This window comes from Pongo pygmaeus, chromosome 5 (assembly GCF_028885625.2).
Source record: "Pongo pygmaeus isolate AG05252 chromosome 5, NHGRI_mPonPyg2-v2.0_pri, whole genome shotgun sequence".
NCBI lineage: Eukaryota > Metazoa > Chordata > Mammalia > Primates > Hominidae > Pongo > Pongo pygmaeus.
Window position 1 is genome coordinate 10704471 of NC_072378.2, and position 22867 is coordinate 10727337.

Below are 22867 nucleotides of genomic sequence, written 5' to 3' on the forward strand. Positions count from 1 at the left end.
TACTTTGGCAAATAGTTTATTCAATACTTTGTAACATCCTACCCATATATCAACACTGTGGGCAATGATGCTAAGAAAATGCATTTCTTGGAAATAAATAAAATAGGGGATGATTTTTGCTCTTCCAAGTACCCACTTTTGCATATTTCTTCCGGAACTCAGTAGAAATAGACATTTGTAGACATTTCCCAGGGTCAAGGAACTCGCACGTACTCTACGGAGCAATGCTGTGGGGTTTCCCACCACAGACTCCTACCGGTGGCCTCCATACTTGGCCACCCAGTCTGTCCTCCCGTGCACTGCGGGAATGGGCTGTGCACGGTTCACAATATTTAGGTTTTTTGCTGTAGGATTGTAAGTACGTCCTGAAAACTGCCCCCGACCAGTTTTTGTGTTCCAGGTATATTCTGAAAGAAATCAGATTCGGAAAATAGGGTTTTACTCATTTGCTTTTCAAACTCAAAATAAAGAAATTCATCCTCTCATTTGATGGGGAAAATCTGAATTTATATTTAAAAGATTAACTCATTACTCTCTGAGGCTTCTTAAATGTTAAAACCAAAAATTCTAGTGTAGTATTATGTTGACATCAATTAGAATTTCCAGTAGCTGGTCGGGCGCAGTGGCTCATGCCTGTAATCCCAGCACTTTGGGAGGCTGTGGCGAGTGGATCACCTGAGGTCAGGAGTTCGAGACCAGCCTGGCCAACGTGGTGAAACCCTGTCTCTACTAAAAATATAAAAAAAATCAGCTGAGCGTGGTGGCGGGTGACTGTAATCCCAGCTACTCAGGAGGCTGAGGCAGGAGAATCACTTGAACCCGGGAGGCAGTGGTTGCAGTGAGCCGAGATCGTACCATTGCACACCAGCCTGGGTGACAAGAGTAAAACTCCATCTCAAAAAAAAAAAAAAAAAAAAGAATTTTCAGTAGCTGAAGAGCCAATATTCCTGGTTTATAGTACTGACACTGCTGCTATTTTCAATATTTTATGTTTAGATAGGCAACGCCAGGTAAGAAGACCAAGAAAATTTATTGGCTCAAATTCAGTGGGTAACACCCACAGTGTTAGTGACTTTGTAATATCACACTGTAGTTACATCTAAATAATAGTGACACAGTATCACTACAGAAAAATGTATTTGGAATTGTGAATCTATAAAACTGTGGCTTCATGGAGAAACACACATGGGGTCCTATAATAGATTTCTTTTTAAACATTAAAATGTGGGTTTTAGAATGAAGTTTTTTTTTTTTTTATGAGGCGGAGTTTCGCCCTTGTTGCCCAGGCTGGAGTGCAATGGAGCGATCTCGGCTCACTGCAACCTCCACCTCCCGGGTTCAAGTGATTCTCCTGCCTCAGCCTTCTGAGCAGCTGGGATTACAGGGACGCATCAACACACCCAGCTAGTTTTTGTATTTTTAGTAGAGATGGGGTTTTGCCATGTTGTCCAGGCTGGTCTGGAACTCCTGACCTAAGGTGATCCACCCACCTCAGCCTTGCCAATGATCCACCCACCTCAGCCTCCCAAAGTGCTAGGATTACAGGTGTGAGCCATCGCACCCAGCCCATACTTCATTTCTCATTGGGAAAATCATGGGTGGGAACACAATTCCCTTAAATGGTAGGATCCTAAACTTTTAATCGCAAGGTTGTTTCATTCATATATCTGACTGTTTAAAAATTTGTGAAAAATTTAAAATTTCTTGAACATTTGTTATCTGAACAATTTATGAGCTAAAACTGCTTCAACATTTCAATGGACAAAGCAGGAGATCATTTTACAGACAACTTTTGATGCCTTCTTCAGTCCCTCCTTCATGCTTTCCTCACCTCGAACTGAGAGCTAAGGTATCACGGGTATTGTATCTGAGGAGGGATGTTTGCTTTTTCCATCTGGGGTTTAAATATCTCTTCACACTGTGTAGTAGCTGCCATTCTTGGATTAAACTCTAAGTGTTAATACCGAAATGAATCTGACCATTTTGTATCCCCCAGCCCTAGCTATCCTATATTTACTGGCATGGTTTGCACAGTTTTTCTTAAATTTTCACTGTAAAACTGGGAGGTAGGAGGGAATTCTGTGAGCACGTGGTCCTGACAAGCTACTGACTTCAGCATGGGTGAACAAGGTATTAAGTATGGACGCTCTGGGTAAGACAGCTGCCTGGCTGCGGTGTAGTTTGGTGGAGGCAGGGAGGCCAAGAGCTCCCCACTCCATGGTTTGACAGGTCCTTTCATCCCACTCTTTTACTGGGCTTAAAATTCTCAAAGTCAAAGTCACTAAAAAGCTATCTAACAAAGTCAGGGACAATGTGTCTACAAGGGCCAGTTAGGGCACCATGTTTTCTAGGAAAAGCCCTTTAGTTATAGCTATTGGAATAGAAACGAGCATCTGTCTGCTAAATTAGTGAGCTCACCCATGTGGGCCACAGGTCAAATTGGTAGCAGGGGTAGAAGAGACAGCGTGGGAGGGGAGTAGAGAGCGGGGAGAGAGGCAATAGGCCCCGCTTATTCAGAGAGGGAAAAGGGAACATGGCATTAAGCTAATGGGTGAGGCTCTGAGGGTAAGAAGTGAGAGCTTTGGGGAGTAACAAAAAGAGAAGCCTTTTTCCAGGTCATGATATCACCTAAGTCAAGTCCTAAATGGTTTTAAATGAAATTGTGTCCAGGACAATATTTTGTAAAACTTTCTCAAGAGGGAATCATTTTGCTAAGAAGGGGGTAGTGTTGAGATTTAGGATTCCTTTCCTAGATATACTAGAATTTCAGGACTCAACTACCTTTGGTGAAGAACCTAACAGCTGAGAGGAGTCCAGATCTCGTGGCAGGGCAAGAAATGCTTTTGTGCCTTAGTGGGATCACCCCACACCTCACTGCCCTGCAAGAGTGGGATAGTGAGCCTTGCAATGCTTGTTCTGTGTTTAAAAACTGCATCTGTCCTATCAAGGACATTTAATTTCTTGTAGAAAATCTGTGCTAAAGGAAAGAAGTTTGCCTCTAGTTACGGATTTAATTGATGCCACTATGATATAACTTTTAGCAAGATATAAAATTTGTATGAGATGCGGATCATAATAGTACCTCCTGGAATACAGCCCTGGGAGGATTAATGAGTTAATGTACACAGAGTGCTTAAAACAGGATCCCGCACTTCTAAAGTGATCCTAAAGGGTGCTGTGTAGAACAGAAGTCACTCCTCGAAGTCCTTGTTGTTAATTTCAAGGCAGGGGATAAGGAAGTATTAGGGGAAGGAGAGATTACATGGGGAGGAAGACATTGATTTTCCTTCTCAAAACTTGAAGGGTAGAGGCCAGGCGTGGTGGCTCATGCCTGTAATCCCAGCACTTTGAGAGGTCGAGGCAGGCAGATCACAAGGTCAAGAGATTGAGATCATCCTGCCCCGTCTCTACTAAAAATACATAAATTAGCTGGGCGTGGTGGCACGCACCTGTAGTCCCAGCTACTCGGGAGGCTGAGGCAGGAGAATCGCTTGAACCCGGGTGGCAGAGGTTGCAGCAGGGAGCTGAGATCGCGCCACTGCACTCCAGCCTGGTGACAGAGCGAGACTTTGTCTCAAAAAACACAAAAAACAAAAAACAAAACAAAACCAAAAAACTTGAAGGGGAGAAAGAAGAGCAAAGACGAGACTATGCGAGAAGGGGGGAATAGTTGAGTAAATATGGTAATGACCTGGTTTTATTTTCTTGTGAGAAACTGTCACCCAACTGGCATGACTGGAAGACACATCTCTTACAGAACAGTGTTTTTCTAAGGATTTGCATTGACCACTTGAGAGTGATTAATATTTACTTCATTTTTTACCTTTCCTCCTATCACCATCTGTAGAAAAATCTGATAAGCGGAGTAAAGAAATAAAAAGTTAAGAAAAAGCATTTACTTAAAAAAAATGAAAACAGGAATATGCATGCTAATTGGATAGAATAATTAATATATAAAGGCCTTCAATATCTTACAAAAATATTTTTTAAAAGACCCACTCTTGATTTATAAGAGTAGATACCTAGGTAACAAAATAATTTGAAACATTATGATTTTCTGCTTTTATATTAAAAATATAAAATGTAGCCGGGTGCAGTGGTTCATGCCTGTAATCCCAGCACTTGTGGGAGGCTGAGGCAGGTGGATCATTTGAGGTCAGGAGTTCAAGACCAGCCTGACCAACACAGTGAAACTGCGTCTCTACTAAAAATACAAAAAAAAATTAGCTGGGCATGGTGGTGCATGCCTGTAATCCCAGCTACTTGGGAGGCTGAGGCAGAAGAATCGTTTGAACCCGGGAGGTGGAGGTTGCAGTGAGCTGAGATCACACCACTGCACTCCAGCCTGGGCAACAGAGCAAGACTCCATCTCAAAATAAATAAATAAATAAAATTTTATATTTCATATAAATGAATGGCTCATAAGGCTGGCTTAAATATTTGAGGCTTTATAAAAATCACTGCTGTATATAAAATATTTACTTATTTTGTTTCAGCGAAAAGATAATGAAGCAATTCTTTTCACAGATAAGGTAACTGTAGTACTATTTAAGCAGTTCTATTGCGGCAAGAAATAAAAAAATAAAAAAGTCCAGGCTTTATACGTTTTTAGCTCCAATAGTGTGAACTTTAAAGACTGGCACATCTAATCGGGGTTTTAATATAAGATAGTGGTTAGGATAGGCTGTGAGCACACTTTCAGAGTCAACTTTTAAATGAAACCACAGGCCGGGCATAGTGGCTCACGCCTGTAATCCCAGAGTTGTGGGAGGCCAAGGTGGGAGGACTGCTTGCGTCCACGAGTCAAGATCCAGCTTGGGCAACATAGCAAGACCCTGTCCCTACAAAAAACGTTTTTTTGAATTAGCTGGGCACGGTCGTGTGTGCCTGTAGTCCCATCTACTCAGAAGGCTGAGGCAGGAGGATCACTTGAGCCCAGGAGTTCGAGGCTGCAGTGAACCATGATTGCATCCCTGCACTCCAGCCTGGGTGACAGAGCAAGGCTTTTTCTCTATAAAAAAGAATTAAAATAAATAAAGTAAACTACAATTAGGTATCTTATTAAAGTTTCTAATGATTGGCTTTAATGTTTATTTTTGGTGCTGAATTCAGGATATCTATTTCAGATTACAATGATTCGAAGACCATGGCCAAATCTGATTGGCTTAAGTACAGAATCATCACCCTCCATTTCAAGTGTGTATCCCCACATGTGGCTGTCACATGCCACACCACTGGGGAGCAAGCTTACCTCAGTTAGGCATAATGCTGGAGGGTAGAGGGATAAACCCTTCCCCACTGAATACTATTGCAAAGCAAAAGGCAGGGTGTGAAAGTCCTGCCACCGCTAATTTCTATGCCCTAAGATGGAACTGTAGAGACACAACTCATGTTAACTCATTCATAAATAGAGTGTCAGCATTTATTAAGCTTTCACCCTGTGCCAGGTCCTGGGCAGAGGGCTCTGGAAAAGGCATTTTCTCACATCTCTCTGTGCAGCACAGCACACTCTTTGGAAGTGGATTAAGTTGAGTTTCTATCCCAGCTCCACTAGCTGTGTGACCTCAGGTAAGTTACTTCACCTACATTTCATCATCTGTAAAGAAGAGATCTAGCTACATCATCAGGTTATCATGAGGATTAAATGATACAATCCCAGTAAGCCCTTTACACTGTGCCTGGCAGACAGTCACCACTTAATTAGAGGTAGCTCTTCTTATAATTATTAGACCCTCAAATCCACATTTTTGGAAGAAAAATAGGACATTTCGGTAAAAACAAAAAGAAATGCATTAATGAGGTGAGGCTGACTAAAAGTCTTCGCTTGGGAAAAGTGACTGCATAAACTTAAAAAGGAAAATGTTCCTTTCTGCTAGGAATCTAGAAAACTGTATCTGAAGTTGTTCCTACCTGAAGCCGTTGCATTGAGAGGTGCTAAGTGGATCCTCTGGCCAGCTGACTGCACTTCTTTTTTGAGAAAGGAAGGAATATATCCTGACTGATTGTAAGTAGCATAACTTCCAAGATTTCCTAGTGACATATCATAAAGTTTCCAATCAGAAGGTGAATATTTTAGGCACAGTAGAATAACATTGAATACTACCCCATTACTTCTAAATACTATTTTTCAGCATCTACTATGTTCTAGGCACTGTGCTGCGCTTGTTACAGATATTCTTATTCCATCCGTACAACAGCCTGCTTAGATCACATTATTATCCATATCCAACATCGTGATCCATATCGTGGCTCTCCGATGTTGAGTAACTTGCCTAACTTCTCACAGTTAGTAAGAGACTGAGCTGGGGTCTGAACTCAAGGCCCAGGGGTGTTCAGTTCACCCTGAACATGCCAGGCTTTCTCACGACCCCACTTCTTCACATAGGGGTGTATTTCCCGCTGCGAAGCCCCCATCTCTGAAGTGCTCCCTGTGTCTGTCTTCATTCTGTAAAATGGTTGTAAGTGGACCTATTCTCGTAGGGTTGTTGTAGGGATTGATGAGACTCTTCAGAGCATGTGGCATAGAATCTGTCCGCATTAAATGTCAGCTAGCATCATTGCCATCGTCATCACCATCATCATCATCACTATTGGTGAATGCTCAATCTGGCGTTAGCACAGGGATGCACTGATGAGGAAAAATCTAAAGTCTAGAGACCAGCCAGGAAGTCACTGCTAAGAGCTGAAATGAGAGAGGATGAGGGTCTGAACCACAACAGTGGCAGAGGGTGAAGAAGAAGGGAACTAAGCAGGTTCACGGGGTGGAGGTGGTAGGGAAAGAGGGAAATATAAACTCCTAAGTTTGCAGCTCAGGTGACTGGGTGCATTGTCCATGAATAGCAACATAGGAGGAGAATCAGGATTGGGGGAAAGACATGGTACCCAGAAGACATTCAAGTTGTGGCAGGCAGAGGGCAAGTGGGCAGGCGTGGAGATTGGTAATGATCAGAGTGTGGTGGTTACAGAGTTGTGGGCTTGGAGGAGCCAGCTCAGAGGCACTGCGAATGTGCAGAGACCTGGAATAGACCCCCAAGGAACACCAGCATTAAGGGACAGGAGAGAAAAGGAACCCGTAGAGGAAGAGAACAGGTAGAGAGGTGGATGGTAGGAGGAACAGGATATGGAAATCCAAGAGAATACACACTGAGTGTGGAAAAAAGGAATGGGAGATGAGGCAGAGAGCTCGGATAGGACCAGCACTGCTCCTGCACTGGATCTGGCCACTGGGATGTCAAGATGTAGCAGGAGCTGCTGCACTGGCAGGAAGCTGACTGAAGACAAACGACAACAGGAAGCGATAGGTGGAGCTAGCTCTGCAGGAAGGGAGACAGGTTTATCTCTAGAAGGCAAAATGGGGCTCTGATCACCCTCCTGGTTTCAAAGCACTGTTCAGTAAACAGAGTGTTTTCTCCACAGTGTTATCTGTTTACACGTCTCGACACTGGGCTCTGTGTCCCTGTTGTCTCTCACGGCATATCAGGCTTCAACAGATGTCTACTCTTGAAGCAACAAATGTCAAAGCGCAATATTATGTTATCAGCCCCTAAAGGATTGTATACAGTGAGCACATGCTCGCAGTCTATACATGTTTAACCCTACTGAATTTTGTGTAAGTTCAGCTGCCTACTTTAACCTTTTTCCCACCTCAGAAACTCATTCTGAAACAGTAATCAGTTCTTTACTTCAGAAAAATTTTTGGAAGGAAATTCAAAGCAGTGATTGCATTCACTAGCAGCTTCAGTCATGTCGCTTGCTCTCATCTTCATCAGCAGAGCAAACACTTATTAAATGCTTAGCATGTGACAAAATTCCAGGTAGGATTATGTAATACCTAAGGAAATTTCGTCCGTTTTATGGATGGGAAAGCTGGCTTAAACAACTTGTCCCAAACCACAAAAGCTGGTGAGTGACAAAATGGGGATATGTCAGACTCTAGGATTCATGCATTGAATACTTTTATGATGCTTCTTATTGGAGAAAGAAGTTGTTAGGGAAAAAACATGAACAGAAAATTAACTCTTCTTAAATTATTTTGGCTTATTATTTGAAGTACCTTGTATGCTGTGAATTTTCAGATTGGAGCCAGTTGTTAACACTGTTGAAACCAGTGACACTGAACCCCTAGGAAATCCACCATCTCTATTAACCCAGTTAACTTTTTTTTTTTAAATTTTTATTTATTTATTTATTTGAGATGGAGTCTCACTCTGTCGCCAGGCTGGAGTGCAGTGGCACAATCTTGGCTCACTGCAACCTCCTCCTCCTGGGTTCAAGCGATTCTTCTGCCTCAGCCTCCTGAGTAGCTGGGATTACAGGCGCCCGCCACCACACCTGGCTAATTTTTGTGTTTTTAGTAGAGACAGGGGTTTCATGATCTTGGCCAGGATGGTCTCGATCTCTTGATCTCATGATCTGCCCAGCTCGGCCTCCTGAAGTGCTGGGTTTACAGGTGTGAGCCAAGGCTCCTGGCCTAATCTTTTTAAAAAAGTGGTTGTTCATGCTTAAGAAATGAGTTTCAGAACTTTGAAAAAAAAATTCCAGGAATATAGATCACAAAATTAGAAAATACTCTTTTGATTCTTTTCATTAGAATTATTTGCTTGATTTCCTCTATAAATTCCCATAATTAATTTAAGAAGACCAGCATAGAACTTTTTGAGAGCATATTCATCTTAAAATCTCAATTACTGAAGGAAGATATTCTTGATGAGACAGAATGCTTTTCTTTATCCTAGTCCTGATCTGACTTCTAATAGCAGATCATCTTGGCCTTTTATGTCAGGATTAGGGGCAAATGTTGAGAAGAAAATTAGACAAGAGATTCAAAGAACAAATTGCATTCATCTGACACCCAGAAATTACCTTGTGGGTCCTCTAATTTTTCAGGAAAAGTTTCACTGCATGATAGTTTTTCGATTGGTTTAATTATGCTTTCTTCTAAAGAGAAGACAGATGGAAAGAAAGAATAATAGTAAGGAGAATGTTATAGGAAAAGCAGAGAAAAAATGGATTAGATGATTAATGAAAAGACCCAGAAAGAGCCCTTAAAAATTCAAAAATGTCCCCATGTGTTGTCACAACATTTATTTGATGCCAACTGTATATTCCCTTGAGACTCAAAGTTGTTCTACTGTCATTTAATTGAATTTGTGTAACTGGTTGGTTCAGTGAATATTAATTTTAATTATCTGAAGAAAAAAATAAGTAAATTACAGTGCTGCAGTGTATGACACCACAGCGACATTCAATGGATAAACTGAGTTTTTAAAGAATCTGGAAAACTTGTAAAAAGTCCAAATATATTGATGTCACATCAGAATATCTCACTAAACTACTCACTTATAATGGTAATTGTCAGTTTTTTTATCCAATATCACCTACATTACCTCTTCACACACTTTTAAGTTGATATTTAAAATTTTTAATCATAAGTTTAACAGTTGCAAAGGATGTTATTTCTGACATATTGTAACTATAGGCATTTAAAAAATAAAACTATTAGTGAAATTTTTTTTTTTTTTTTTGAGACAGAATCTCCCTCTGTCGCTCAGGCTGGAGTGCAGTGGCGTGATCTTGGCTCACTGCAACCTCCACTTCCTGGGTTCAAGCGATTCTCCTGCCTCAGTCTCCTGAGCAGCTGGGCTTATAGGCGCATGCCACCATGCCTGGATTTTTTTTTTTTTTTTGTATTTTTAGTAGAGACGGGGTTTCACCATGTTGGTCAGGCTGGTCTCGAACTCCACACCTCATGATTCGCCCACCTTGGCCTCCCAAAGTGCTGGGATTACAGGAGTGGGCCACTGCGCCCGGCCAAAACTATTAGTGTTTTATGCTCTCCAATACTGACATAAAAATACATGAACAAGTTCCTTTTTGACACTTGGACATTTCACATTAATTCTTTTTTCCCTTAAAATGATATTTTTATTTATATCTCAGCTTCCAAATTTTATCCAAATGTAATCTTAGGCTTAAAAGTCTAGAATTGGTCACTCTAAAATATGTGTAAATTAAAACTTTTTAAAAATTTCTTGTAACCATAAGGATATTGACATACTGTACAAAGTCAGTTATGATTACAATGATTCATTGTATATAATTAATCAAAAAAGTTGAATATTATATATTTTGATTACTAAACACGAAAATTAAGTTTTTTGCAAACACATCTCTTAATGAGAAAGGTGGGGCTATTTTCAAGTAGTTCATGTATCAACAAATGAATATTTATTGCTGGAATCACAGCATCAGGGCTATTTTCTCTCTCTTTTCTTTTTTCTTCCTTTTTGGAGACAGAAGCACTAAGAAATCTTGCTAATACAAATAGATAGTTGGGAACAAAAGGTGTTTTGTGATAGCTTTGCCACTGTATTCTTCAAACACTCTTCAAAATTATAGACCAAAATTCATATACTGATCTCATAAAAAAAATTAAAAAAACTTTTTAAATTACCTGTCAGCTAACAATTCAAGTAGGTCCTCCTTCAATTTTCTAAATGCTGAGAACTGTTAAGACTCCCTGACTTTAAAAAAGATGTTACTTTCTCAACAGTGACATCAACATATCAGAATTTCCATTTCATTGGCACCCCAGATATTTTTACATTTTGGGGAAAAAGAAAACACACCACGGTAGCCAGTGAGAAGTCTTCTTTTCAGAATAGAAACTCCTTGCTAGGGCAGACCCATTTCAGGAAAGACGCCGATGGAGGCTGAGAATTCCCTTAAAACTAGCTGTACTCAAGAATTAGTGGGAAAACCTTTTTTTTATTATTGTACTTTTTAATATAGAGGCACAGTTCCGCCATGTTGGCCAGGTTGATCTCGAACTCCTAGACTCAAGGGACCTGCCCCTCTCCGCCTCCCAAAATGCTGGGATTACAGGCGTGAACCACCATGCTCATCCAGCTACAAACAGTTTTATTGAAGAGGCAGTGTTACAACTCCATGACTGCTCCAGCAGAGCAGGGCTACCCATAGGCAGAGTGTGGTGGAAAACCTCTGTGTATCTCCCAAGTGCACATGTATCTTGGTTGGAAGAGCACTGCAATATATTTAAAAGTAGACCTCTATAAAGGAAAACCCCGTACATGTACATTTTGTATTCTTGCGTTACCTGCATTGCTCCTTTTGAAAGCAAGTTCTGCCCCGACGGGTCCCAGTGACTTGGGGAATAACTGGTTGCTCCAAGTGTAGGGGTTTATTTCCTTTCCACTGGCTATCAAGGACACGTTCTTGGGATTCACACCTGAGAAGAACAAAGCAGCCACTTCAAAGGTTAGAGCAGATCATAAACTTAAAGGAAACTTATGTAATACATTCAAACAAAGACTAGAGATACCTTGGACAGGAGAATGGAAATAAATCTAGGTGAAAATGTAGCAGATACTTGCTTTCTGATGAACCCTAACATGATCCCAAGCCCTTAGCACAACCACCAGGAATGCTGACAGTGTACTTTATAGGCAGAAGATATTTTCTATAATATAATAATAACATTTGATGTTCTTGCTAAGGGTCTTGTAAAAATTGAGGTGGCACAAAATTTTTTCTTCAACAACACTTTTTTTATTTTTTTGAGACAGGGTTTCTCTCTGTCGTCCAGGTTGGAGTGCCGTGGTGTGATCTCAGCTCACTGCAGCCTCCACCTCCCAGGTTCAAGTGATTCTTGTGTCTCAGCCTCCCGAGTAGCTGGGATTACAGGCACCCACCACCATGCTTGGCTAATTTTTGTATTTTTAGTAGAGAGGGGATTTCACCATGTTGGCCAGGCTGGTCTCAAACTCCTGGCCTCAAGTGATCCGTTCACCTTGGCCTCCCAAAGTGCTGAGATTACAGGTGTGAGCCACCACACCTGACCCAACATGACATTTTCATGTCACTTGTTTTGAGCGTATATTCTTGGCCCAACCCTTGGTGTAGCAGGGAAAACAGACACATGGCTAAGAACTCAGGAAAACCTTTGAAGTTCAGAGGTATGAAGCTCCACCTGAAACACTTATTTGTATATGAGATACAGTAAAATGGAAACAGTTTATCCCCTATGCACCAGAAAGAAGGCATTTGAAATGTACTTGGAGAAAGGACAGTTTAAATTACTTATGATTTTCTGAAATCTGTGAAATGTCCATTCAGCCTTGGGCCGTGATACTAGTGGTCACAGGGAGTTGTTTCAACCTGTTCTTAAGAGACTTGAAAACTTCTTGAGCTTGTTTTCTTTTCACTGATAATTAAATTAGAGTGAACTTGCGCAGTCTATGCCTTTAGGTCATTCACGGAGAATTTTCTTTATCGAGTGTAGAAATCATCACTGAGGACTCCACTGATTTAGGAAGTCAGAACTGTCTCCAGGCAGTTGAGCTTTTGCTTTTCACAAGCTGAATTCCTTAGAAAGGTTTCATATTTATGACATATATAATAGTATCCCTTATTTTGAAACCAGAAATACTGAGCCTCAAAAGTTACCCATTATCAGTTCTCTAAGGAAACACTTCATTAGGCAAGTAATTTCCCTTTCTTTATAGGATACAACTTCCCTAATAAAACACCTACAAATCGAACTATAATAGGCAACTACCAGCCGGGCGCGGTGGCTCATGCCTGTAATCCCAGCACTTTGGGAGGCCAAGGCGGGTGGATCATGAGGTCAGGAGTTTGAGACCAGCTTGGCCAACATAGTGAAACCCCATCTCTACTAAAAACACAAAAATTAGCCGGGCATGAGGCAGGAGAATCACTTGAACCCGGGAGGCAGAGGTTGTGGTGAGCTGAGATCGCACCACTGCACTCTAGCCTAGACAACAGAGTGAGACTCCGTCTCAAAAAAAAAAAAAAAAAAAAAAAAAAAAAAAAAAAAAAAAGGCAACTACCTGACCATAAAGATGCACTTGGTGACAGTTACTCGTATTAAAAACATCTTTAGGCCAGGCATGGTGGCTCATGCCTGTAATCTCAGCACTTTGGGAGGCTGAGGGAGGTGGATCACCCGAGGTCAGGAGTTCGAGACCAGCCTGGCCAACATGGCGAGACCCCATCTCCACTAAAAGAATACAAAAAAAATTAGCTGGGTGTGGTGGTTCCTGCCTATAATTCCAGCTACTTGGGAGGCTGAGGCACGAGAATCACTTGAACCCAAGAGGTGGAAGTTGCAATGAGCTGAGATTGTGCCACTGCATCCAGCCTGGTCTACTGAGCAAGGCTCTGTCACAAAAAAACAAAACAAAACAAAAAAAAACTTTACCCAAAAAGGAAGTGCAAGGTAGAGGTAAAACATTAAAAATCTGTGTGAACACAGTTCTCATAACTATGGTTCAACAAAGAATAAGTTCTGAATATTTAAATGATGTTGTTAATCCAGTTGGCCTTGGTGATGTTCCTAAATACGCTTTTTTTTTTTTTTAAAGTAAGTATTTTAAAGTAAAAGGTAAGTAACTTATTGAAGATAACTAGTTTAATTCAAGGTCTTTTTTTTTTTTTTTTGAGACAGAGTTTTGCTATTGTTGCCCAGGCTGGAGTTTAATGGCACGATCTCAGCTCAACAAAACCTCCGCCTCCCAGGTTCAAGTAATTCTCTTGCCTCAGCCTCCTGAGTAGCTGGGATTACAGGCATGTGCCATCACGCCCGGCTAATTTTGTATTTTTAGTAGAGATGGGGTTTCTCCATGTTGGTCAGGCTGGTCTCGAACTCCCGACCTCAGGTGATCTGCCCACCTCAGCCTCCCAAAGTGCTGGGATTACAGGTGTGGGCCACCACGCCTGGCCTCAAGGTCTATTTAAGATAAAGATTCCAATTTTGTTGGAAATAGATATATCCTAGAATTTTGTTATTTATTTGTTTATAAGTTTTCACTGGGTACCTCCTACACACCAAACGCTGTTAGGAAGAAGCATAAATTAATATAATTTGATATTATAATGATAGATATCATTATATGATGATAATCACTTGCCTAAAGGACATAAAAAAGTTAGCAAATATTTACTGAGCACCTACCAGTGCCAGGCAGCGCGTGGCATCGGAGAAAAAGTGCTAAACAAAATAGACCAGTTTCTACTCTTTGGCTCTTAGAATCTAACGAGAAGGGAGACAGTTTTAGTTATAACTAAGTAAATACATAATAAGCAGTGTGCATAACATTTAGAAGAATCTGGGGTGGAGGGGGCAAATAACAGAAGCAACTCAGCCAGTCTTTCTTTCAAATAAGCAATTTCAAGCTGAAAATGTGAATCATGATTAACCCCCATTTATGCCTGAGGTTGCAATTTTTTGAAATTTTGCAATCAGACCTTGGCGATGACCTTGAGCAGTAGGATATAACTGCCACATGCTTAGCGTTCCAATAATGGAACACTAGGCATAAATGTGTTTTAAGGGGTGGGGAGGTGCGATCCTTGAAGAGGCAACAGTTTGGGCAGAGGACCTGAGATGGGAAAGAACTCAGAGATGGCCAGTAAGGGTGCAGCAAGAAGAACACGGTGTGGTATAAAATGAGTGTGGAGAGGGAGGAGGAGCAGGCCACATAGGATTTTGTGTGCCAAGTTAAGAGTGAAAAAGCTGTAGCAGAGGCTAATGTAGAAATGACACAGGATTTTGAATAAACAGGGTGGAAGGAAAGATGGTGAATAATGAATGTGAAGAGAGAAGGATCCACAGATCAGTTTCATAAGTGCTATGGAGGCCAGATGCGGTGGCTCATGCCTATAATCCCAGCACTTTGGGAGGCTGAGGGGGGCAGATCACTTGAGGTCAGGAGCTTGTGATCAGCCTGGCCAACATGGTGAAAACCCATCTCTACTAAAAATACAAAAATTAGCTAGGCATGGTGGCGTGTGCCTGTAGTCCCAGCTACTTGGGAGTCTGAGGCAGGAGAATCACCTGAACCCAGGAGGTGGAGGTTGCAGTGAGCCGAGATGGTACCACTGCACTCCAGCCTGGGCAACAGAGCAACACTTCATCTCAAAAAAAAAAAAAAAAAAAAAAAAAAAAGAAGTGCTATGGAGTGAGCTGTTCTTCTGGCCAGCAGTGGTGGCATCGATTCATGCCCAGAGTCCTGGCTCTAGGAGCAGGTGGTGAGACCAGAGGGCACTGCTGAGAGATTAGCATTTCCATTGCATACTGTATTTGCAACTATCTTGTGATAATTAAAGTACCTAAGGCTTACAGAGTGAGCTGACAGATGGTGCAGTCCCATTGTAAGTTACAGAAAACAGAATCTTGCTCCAAGTACACAGCTGGTTAGTAGTAGCAGGTCAGTAACTATGACTCTTGCGTCTCTTTCCCTGAAGGCCAGTGTCACAGATTTGCCAATCCTTGTAGTATAATGTCATGCTGCCCTGCAATTATACAGTACATTTCTAGAGCTCCCATAATCCTAAAAGTTGATGCTTAATAAGACCTTTTATACTTGGCTTTAGGGTAAAGAGGGGGCCCCAAAAGATATTAGTATTTTTTATTCCTGAAGATACTGAATTACAAAAATAACTATGGATCATAAATAAATGTCACGGATTGCCTCTTTAAATTTTTTTATTTTTTGAGACAGAGTTTCGCTCTTGTTGCCCAGGCTGGAGTGCAATGGCACGATCTTGGCTCACTGCAACCTCTGCCTTCTGGATTCAAGTGATTCTCCTGCCTCAGCCTCCTGTGTAGCTGGGATTACTGGCACCTGCCACCATGCCTGGCTAATTTTTTTGTATTTTTAGTAGAGATGGGTTTCATTATGTTGGCCAGACTGGTCTCGAATTCCTGACCTCAGGTGATCCACCGGCTTTGGCCTCCCAAAGTGCTGGGATTACAGGCATGAGCCACCGCACCCGGCCAAAGATTGCTTCTTATTCAGGTTTCTATCCTCTGCATAGTTGCTGGTTCACAATAGGTGCTCAATAAATGTCTGTCCAGGTGACTGAACTGAGCCTGATTCTAGTTTTAAATTTCATCCAGCTCCAGAGGGGTCATCTTCAAAACCATAAATGCCAATAGGTGACAGTAAGGCTCAAGTTTACATTCCAAACAATTCTTTGTAATTGAGTTTACTTTTTAAATCTCAATTATAGCCATACTTCTGATCCCAAGTAATTTGCAGACTTTGTTAGATTTCTAGTTAAAAAGGAAATGATCAAACAGGTCTCAGATACCCTGAAATAAATTTTTGAAAACCACATTAGGAAGCAGAACTATGAAAACAGGGTGCTTTGGCTCAAAGGATAAGTATCCTTTGACAAAAGTTTGCAGTAGTCTTTCCTACCACTCACTTCTGTAAGTCAGAAGATACTGATTTGCAATATTTCAGACAGTGAAATGTACTGGGTTTTTTTTTTGTTTTTTTTTTGAGACAGAGTCTTGTTCTGTTGCCAGGCTGGAGTGCAGTGGGGCGATCTCAGCTCACTGCAACCTCCGCCTCCAGGGTTCAAGCAATTCTCCTGCCTCAGCCTCCTGAGTAGCTGGGATTGCAGGCATGCACCACTACGCCCAGCTAATTTTTGTATTTTTAGTAGAGACGGAATTTCACCATGTTGGCCAGGATGGTCTCAATCTCTTGATCTCGTGATCCACCCGTCTTGGCCTCCCAAAGTGCCAGGATTATAGGCGACAGCACCCGGCAAAATGTACCAATTTAAAAAAAAAACACACAGTGAAAACTATCTTTCATGAACCTATGTTTTGGAAACTTTCTTCCATCCTTGCTTTTGCAGTCAGATTAAAACTCTCTCAGAATTTCTTTATTTTTTCTCTCTCTCTCTCACGATTTCAACACCAAAATTTACACACAGGTATCTAAAGATTACAATAACAAGGATTTCTGCTGCTTTCAAAAGTGTGCCCCAACCCTGGTCTTGATCCCAACTCCTCTCCCACCTTCCTAAGGTCTTCAGTCCCTCACTCATCCCCCTTCACCTCCTGTGTTACCAGTTCCTCCTCTGTAAGGGATCCTGCTCCTCTACACGCAAACCTGCTCAGAGCACTGCTGAAATGCTTCATTCCATTTCTAAGCTCCTCTTCATAGCCATCTAAGATGAAGCAGCCGAAATGAGGCCTGCCATGTTTACAGTCTGATTGTCAAGAAATATGGGCAGATTTCTCATTCTGTGTCATGATACGACAACTTCCTATACAAAAATGTTAGAATAACTTATTTTCTCTCACTTTCAAGAATCAAAGCATAATGTCACAAATAGAACAGTTTTCAAACTGTAGGTGAAACTATAGTCAGGAAAATTTGACCTCATGAGGAAGAAAGAATACAGACTTTAAGGTCAAAAGTAGATTTTTTTTTTTTTTTTTTTTTTTTTGAGAGAGAGTCTCACTCTGTCACCCAGGCTGGAGTGCAATGTCACAATCTTGGCTCACTGCAACCTCTGCCTCCTGGGTTCAAGTGATTCTCCTGCCTCACCCTCCTGAGTAGCTGGGATTACAGGCACCTGACACCACGCCCAGCTAATTACTGTATTTTTAGTAGAGAGGGGGTTTTGCCATGTTGGACAGGCTGGTCTCGAACTCCTGACTTCAAGTGATCTGCCTGCCCCAGCCTCCCAAAGTGCTGGGATTACAGGCATGAGCCACTGTGCCTGGCCTCATTAACTATTTTAATAAGATACTTGTAAATTCATTTGGCATATGCTACCAATAAGATACGTATACATTTTTTCATCTGTTTCTCTATCCAGACATACACAAACAAGACCCAGGTTTTTTCAGGCCCACTTCCCATGTCTCACTCTGGTGCCATAGAGCCTAAAAACGTGCTTACATCAACAACGACAAAAAATATTATAGGGCTGGGTGTTGTGGTTCACGCCTGTAATCCCACCACTTTGGGAGCAAGGTGGGTGGATCACCTGAGGTCAGGAGTTCAAGACCAGCCTGGCCAATATGGTGAAACCCTGTCTCTACTAAAAAATATAAAAATTAGCCGGATGTGGTGGTGAGCGCCTGTAATTCTAGCTACTTGGGAGGCTGAGGCAGGAGAATCGCTTCAACCCAGGAGGATGAGGTTGCAGTGAGCCAAGATCGCGCCACTACACTCCAGCCTGGGCAACAAGAGCGAAACTCTGTCTCACACACACACACACACACACACAACAAAACTATTTAACCTATTTAGATCTCCAAATACCCAGGGTAATAAAGTTTTTGCTCTGTTCTTGATGGCTTCATGCCAGTTTCTTCAACCTCTCAAATACTTGTCTTCCTCCTTACAAATCAGCACAGGACTGCAGTCCTAAAGCCTCAATTCACCCCCTGTAAGTTTATATCAACTTATTCAACACCTGTGGCTAAACCTATACACCCACTATACCTTCTGTTTTCTATCCCATTCATTTCTAAACCCTCTACTTGGTTTCATTTTTTTTCTTTTCCCCAATTACTAACAGCAAGAGAGGGTCCCAACTGGATTCTTTTTTTTTTTTTTTTTTTTTTTTGGACACAGTCTTGCTCTGTCGCCCATGCTGGAGTGCAGCGGCGCCATCTCGGCTCACTGCAACCTCTGCCTCCCAGGTTCAAGCAATTCTCCTGCCTCAGCCTCCCGAGTAGCTGGGATTACAGGTGCCCACCACCACGTCCGGCTAATTTTTGTATTTTTAGTAGAGACGGGGTTTCACCATGTTGGTCAGGCTGGTCTCAAACTCCTGAACTCAGGTGATCCGCCTGCCTCGGCCTCCCAAAGTGCTGGGATTACAGGTGTGAGCCACTGTGCCCAGCCCCAGCTGGATTCTTAGAGCTGAAATTTCTATGTTTGCCTAAAAGGTACACAGGGAAGTGTGTTACAGATCCATCTTTTGCTGGCAATCCAGTCTCAACCTTTTCTCTTGTTTACCGTGCCCCATCTTCCCAAACAAGCTTCTGGGAAATGGAGACTGTGTCTTGCTTCAGGAGGCTTAGATGTGAAAGCAAATCTTCCTCAGATAAACACAGTGGCCCACTCGTGTTTAGAAAGTTATAAATGACCATACCTACAAAAACACAAAAGAAAAAGATCATCTTCTCCCTCACTGGATTAAAGATGTATCTGCGTAGATACACGATGATTTAAAAATGGATTATCTTTTAGATTAAATTGAATGGAAACATTTCCTTTTTATTTGGATTTAGAGGAGAAAATGCTATTTGCAGGCACATGATAAACTCCCCACTGTCTGTCCAGATCTTTCTCCCAAGCTCCAGATTCATACACCCAAGCGCCCATTAGATGGATCAGTTCAGATGTATAACAGGCTTCCCGCACTCAGCTCTCCATTCTCTACCTCCACAATCTTCTCCTCTTCTAATCTTTCCTTTCTCACCTAAAGTCACCACCGTTCACCCAGTTCCCAAGTCAAAACCTCAGATGCTGCCACTAATTCTTTCCACCAATCTACCCACAAGTCCTATTGGTTCCACTACCAAAACATGTCTAGATTTTGCCCACTTGTACCTCTGCCACTTCCACTCTGGAACCAGCCATTTACATTACCCCATCCCATCTGGACATAAGCAGTGGCCTCTTAACCAGTGTCCTTGCCTCTCTTGAGTTCCCAGCATGCTCTTCCGAGCAGGCAGAATCTTTTAAAAGTGTACACCAGATTGGCTGGGCACAGTGGCTCACGCCTGTAATCTCAGCACTTTGGGAGGCCAAGGCGGGTGGATCACAAGGTCAGGAGATCGAGACCATCCTGGCTAACATGGTGAAACACCATCTCTACTAAAAATGCAAAAATTAGCCAGCCGTGGTGGCTGGCACCTGTAGTCCCAGCTACTCGGGAGGCTGAGGCAAGGAGAATTGCTTAAACCTGGGAGGTGGAGGTTGCAGTGAGCTGAGATCACGCCACTGCACTCCAGCCTGGGCGACAGAGCGAGAGTCTGTCTCAAAAACAAAACAAAACAAAAACAAAAACAAAAAAATGTACACCAGATCATTTAGGAAAGAGTATTTGAAAATCTACATTTTATAAAAAGTTGTAATGGGGACACAGAATTGGTTTAATAAAATTCAGGATTTACTGAATGCATAGCTTTGGTGTGGGGTGGGGGTTGGTGTTTTCTGGAAGCATATTCATCATCTTGATTTTTGCTCCTAAGCATTTCTTGAGCAGAATTCTGCTAGTGGTAGAAACAGGAGGTCCAGAAAAGTCCTTGGCGACAGACTGAGCTACCAAAGAGCTCTGTGATTAGATTTTTTACTTCACTGCTGCCCTTTCTTCGGAGATTCCAAGACACTTGAACCTGACCTATCTATACTCTAGTTAGCAGCAAACATTTTCTTTGCTCTACTTACCTGGAAGATATCTTGATTGTTTCAAGTAGTACTGTTTAGAGGTTGGAGCAGTTGACAATTCGGAATCAGATTTTAGGGAAATAACAGCAGGTAAGCTCTTGTTTTCCCCTGTCGAGTGGTTGGAGCCTGAGGGTACTGGCTCTGGAAGCCTTGAAAGCCAATGCAAGGTAGCATTACAGCACGAACAACGAGAAGATCTCACCCACCCTCTGCACATCCTCCTAAGCCAATCTGACCTCACTTAAATGGTTTCCATCAGTCTTTTGGCTAAATGACAACTTCCCCTCCACCCGCGTAGATATTGGGTTGTGCACAGACTCATTTCTGATACCAGACAGTATGTGACAGGAAGCTTTATAACTGAGCAGCAATTTACTTGTGTGTAACATGTTTCTATCTGTCCTGCAACTGCTGCAGCTGGATTCATAACGTGGGAAACTGGTGTGTTGAGAGGGAAAGAACAGCCATCTTCACCTGTTGACTAAAATAATTTACAATCAATGAGGTTGTTTGGGGCATGGTTTGGATGGCCTAAAAAACTGAAGTGGGGAAAGAAGTGCTAGAAAAACTCCCATATACAATTTCCGGTCACCCTAGTGTCAGGCACAGAAAATAGGTATGTGTGGAGACATGCCTGTGTCTCAGTAGCCAGAACAGACTTGTGCAGTGGCTAAGCACCTAGCTAGCTGTTTGGTGGTGTTAGTATTAAGACTGACTCTCTGCCCGTTGGTCCCTAACTCCCACAGTCCTGTTTCTGTGTAGGGACTGAGGACTTTCTGCTTCGAGGCTTAGTTCTGTCTCATTCCCGAGGCCTATCCCTGAGGCCTGTTTGACCAGGCAGCAGTGTGTGAGGCAGCCATTGCTTTGTTTTGCTGCCCATCCCTCTGTGTGCTGTAATGAGCCCTCCACGACCAACCTTCTCCCCACCACCCTCCAACTGGGCTCCTTCTTTGCTGGGGCCTGAATATACTGCCCAATTTCCATCACTTGTTAACTCCAAGCATCCATGGTTTCCACCTAGAAATTCATGCTACCAAACCCTACTCACCGAGTCGGCTCCCTTGGAAATGGACACTCACTTGGGTGGCCCTTTGAACTGCTGGCCACCTGCTTGGGGGCAGTTCTAGGCACAGGTGCATCTGCTTCAATGGGAATAGTCCCGCCATTTCTGGCAACTTTCCCTTCCCCTGAGCCCACTGCTGTTATATCACTAACTGAAATTCTACCCATTCCCAAAACTACTCACTCTAAAAAGACTTTTCTCTCCTCATCAGAGGGATCTCTGCCCATAGACAGAACTCCCAGAGCTCCTTGCAGCTGTCACTAGTGGCACTAAATACACACACTTGTCATGTGTTATAGTCCTCTGGAGGTCTTATTTCCATTGCTATATATTTGATGAGTTGAGGAGAGGCTTAATTCCAACTAGGTATTTAGTAAACATCTACTGAATATAAATACAAGTATAAATGTAAATATAAATATCTTGCTTTTTGTTCACTTTTAAGAGGACAACCAGGCCGGGTGCAGTGGCTCACACCTGTAATTCTAGCACTTTGAGAGGCCAAGGCGGGTGGATCACCTGAGGTCAGGAGTTTGAGACCAGCCTGGCCAACATGGTGAAACCATGTCTCTATTAAAAATACAAAAATTAGCTGGGCATGGTGGTGGCCATCTGTAATCCCAGCTACTTGGGAGGCTGAGACAGGAGGATCGCTTGAACCCGGGAGGCAGAGGTTGCAGTGAGCCAAGATTGCACCATTGCACTCAGCCTGGGCGACAAGAGCAAAGCTCCATCTCAATAATAATAATAATTAAAAAAATAAGACAACATTTAAATAAAAGATATACATGTTAGTATTTGGTACCTGTATTCTTTATGGGGAGGCCCTGGCTGCCTGAGAGACCAAGCAGAGGATGGCAGGGTCTGTTCAATTCACCAATTCACCTCCTATTCACCAATCCACTAATTCACAAATTCACCAATTCAGCTCCTATTGCTAAAGAAGCAGTGTGGGGTAGAAGAGAGAAAGACCTAGATTTGAATTAATCCTCACCTGATCTTGGGCAAGAAACCCAGCCTAACCGAGTCTCAGCATCCTAGTCTGCAGATATTTTTACTGAAGTATGAAAATTATAAAGTTTAGGCAGGAGCTTAACAGATGGTAGCATATTAATAATAATGATGATCATAATAATAACCATATGCCTAGAATTGTACAGGACCATTGAAAGATACCAAAAAATAAAAATGTAGAAGAAATGGCTGGGCGTGGTGGCTCATGCCTGTAATCCCAGCACTTTGGGAGGCCAAGGCAGGTGGATCACGAGGTTGGGAGATCGAGATCATCCTGGCTAACACGGTGAAACCCTGTCTCTACTAAAAAAAATACAAAAAATTAGCTGAGTGTGGTGGTGGGCGCCTGCAGTCCCAGCTACTCGGGAGGCTGAGGCAGGAGAATGGTGTGAACCCAGGAGGCAGAGCTTACAGTAAGCCGAGATCGCGCCATTGCACTCCAGCCTGGGCAACAGAGCGAGACTCCGTCTCAAAAAAAAAAAAAAAAATGTAGAAGAAACACCCACATGAAAAATTCACTGTCATACAGTTTTTCTAA

The 22867-nt window shown here is 42.3% G+C and overlaps 1 protein-coding gene across 17 annotated transcripts in view; it reads right to left on the reverse strand.

Annotated features, from left to right (window-relative positions):
* Positions 1–22867, reverse strand: part of MAK (male germ cell associated kinase) — a 74317-nt gene continuing 51450 nt past the window's right edge. For 4 of the 17 annotated variants that reach the window (XM_054490085.2, XM_054490087.2, XM_054490086.2 and 1 more), the window contains exons 11-15: positions 20253–20401; positions 11117–11248; positions 8863–8937; positions 5911–6030; positions 1–407 (exon numbers count right to left, since the gene is read on the reverse strand). In XM_054490085.2, the coding sequence (XP_054346060.1) occupies positions 253–407; positions 5911–6030; positions 8863–8937; positions 11117–11248; positions 20253–20401 (631 nt within the window). In that variant the 3' untranslated portion in view covers positions 1–252. Of the gene's footprint in view, positions 408–3697; positions 3854–5410; positions 5597–5910; positions 6031–8862; positions 8938–11116; positions 11249–18174; positions 18952–20252; positions 20402–22867 lie in introns of those variants that run through there. The other 13 variants (XM_054490090.2, XM_054490089.2, XM_054490091.2 and 10 more) reach the window with 8 other exon arrangements.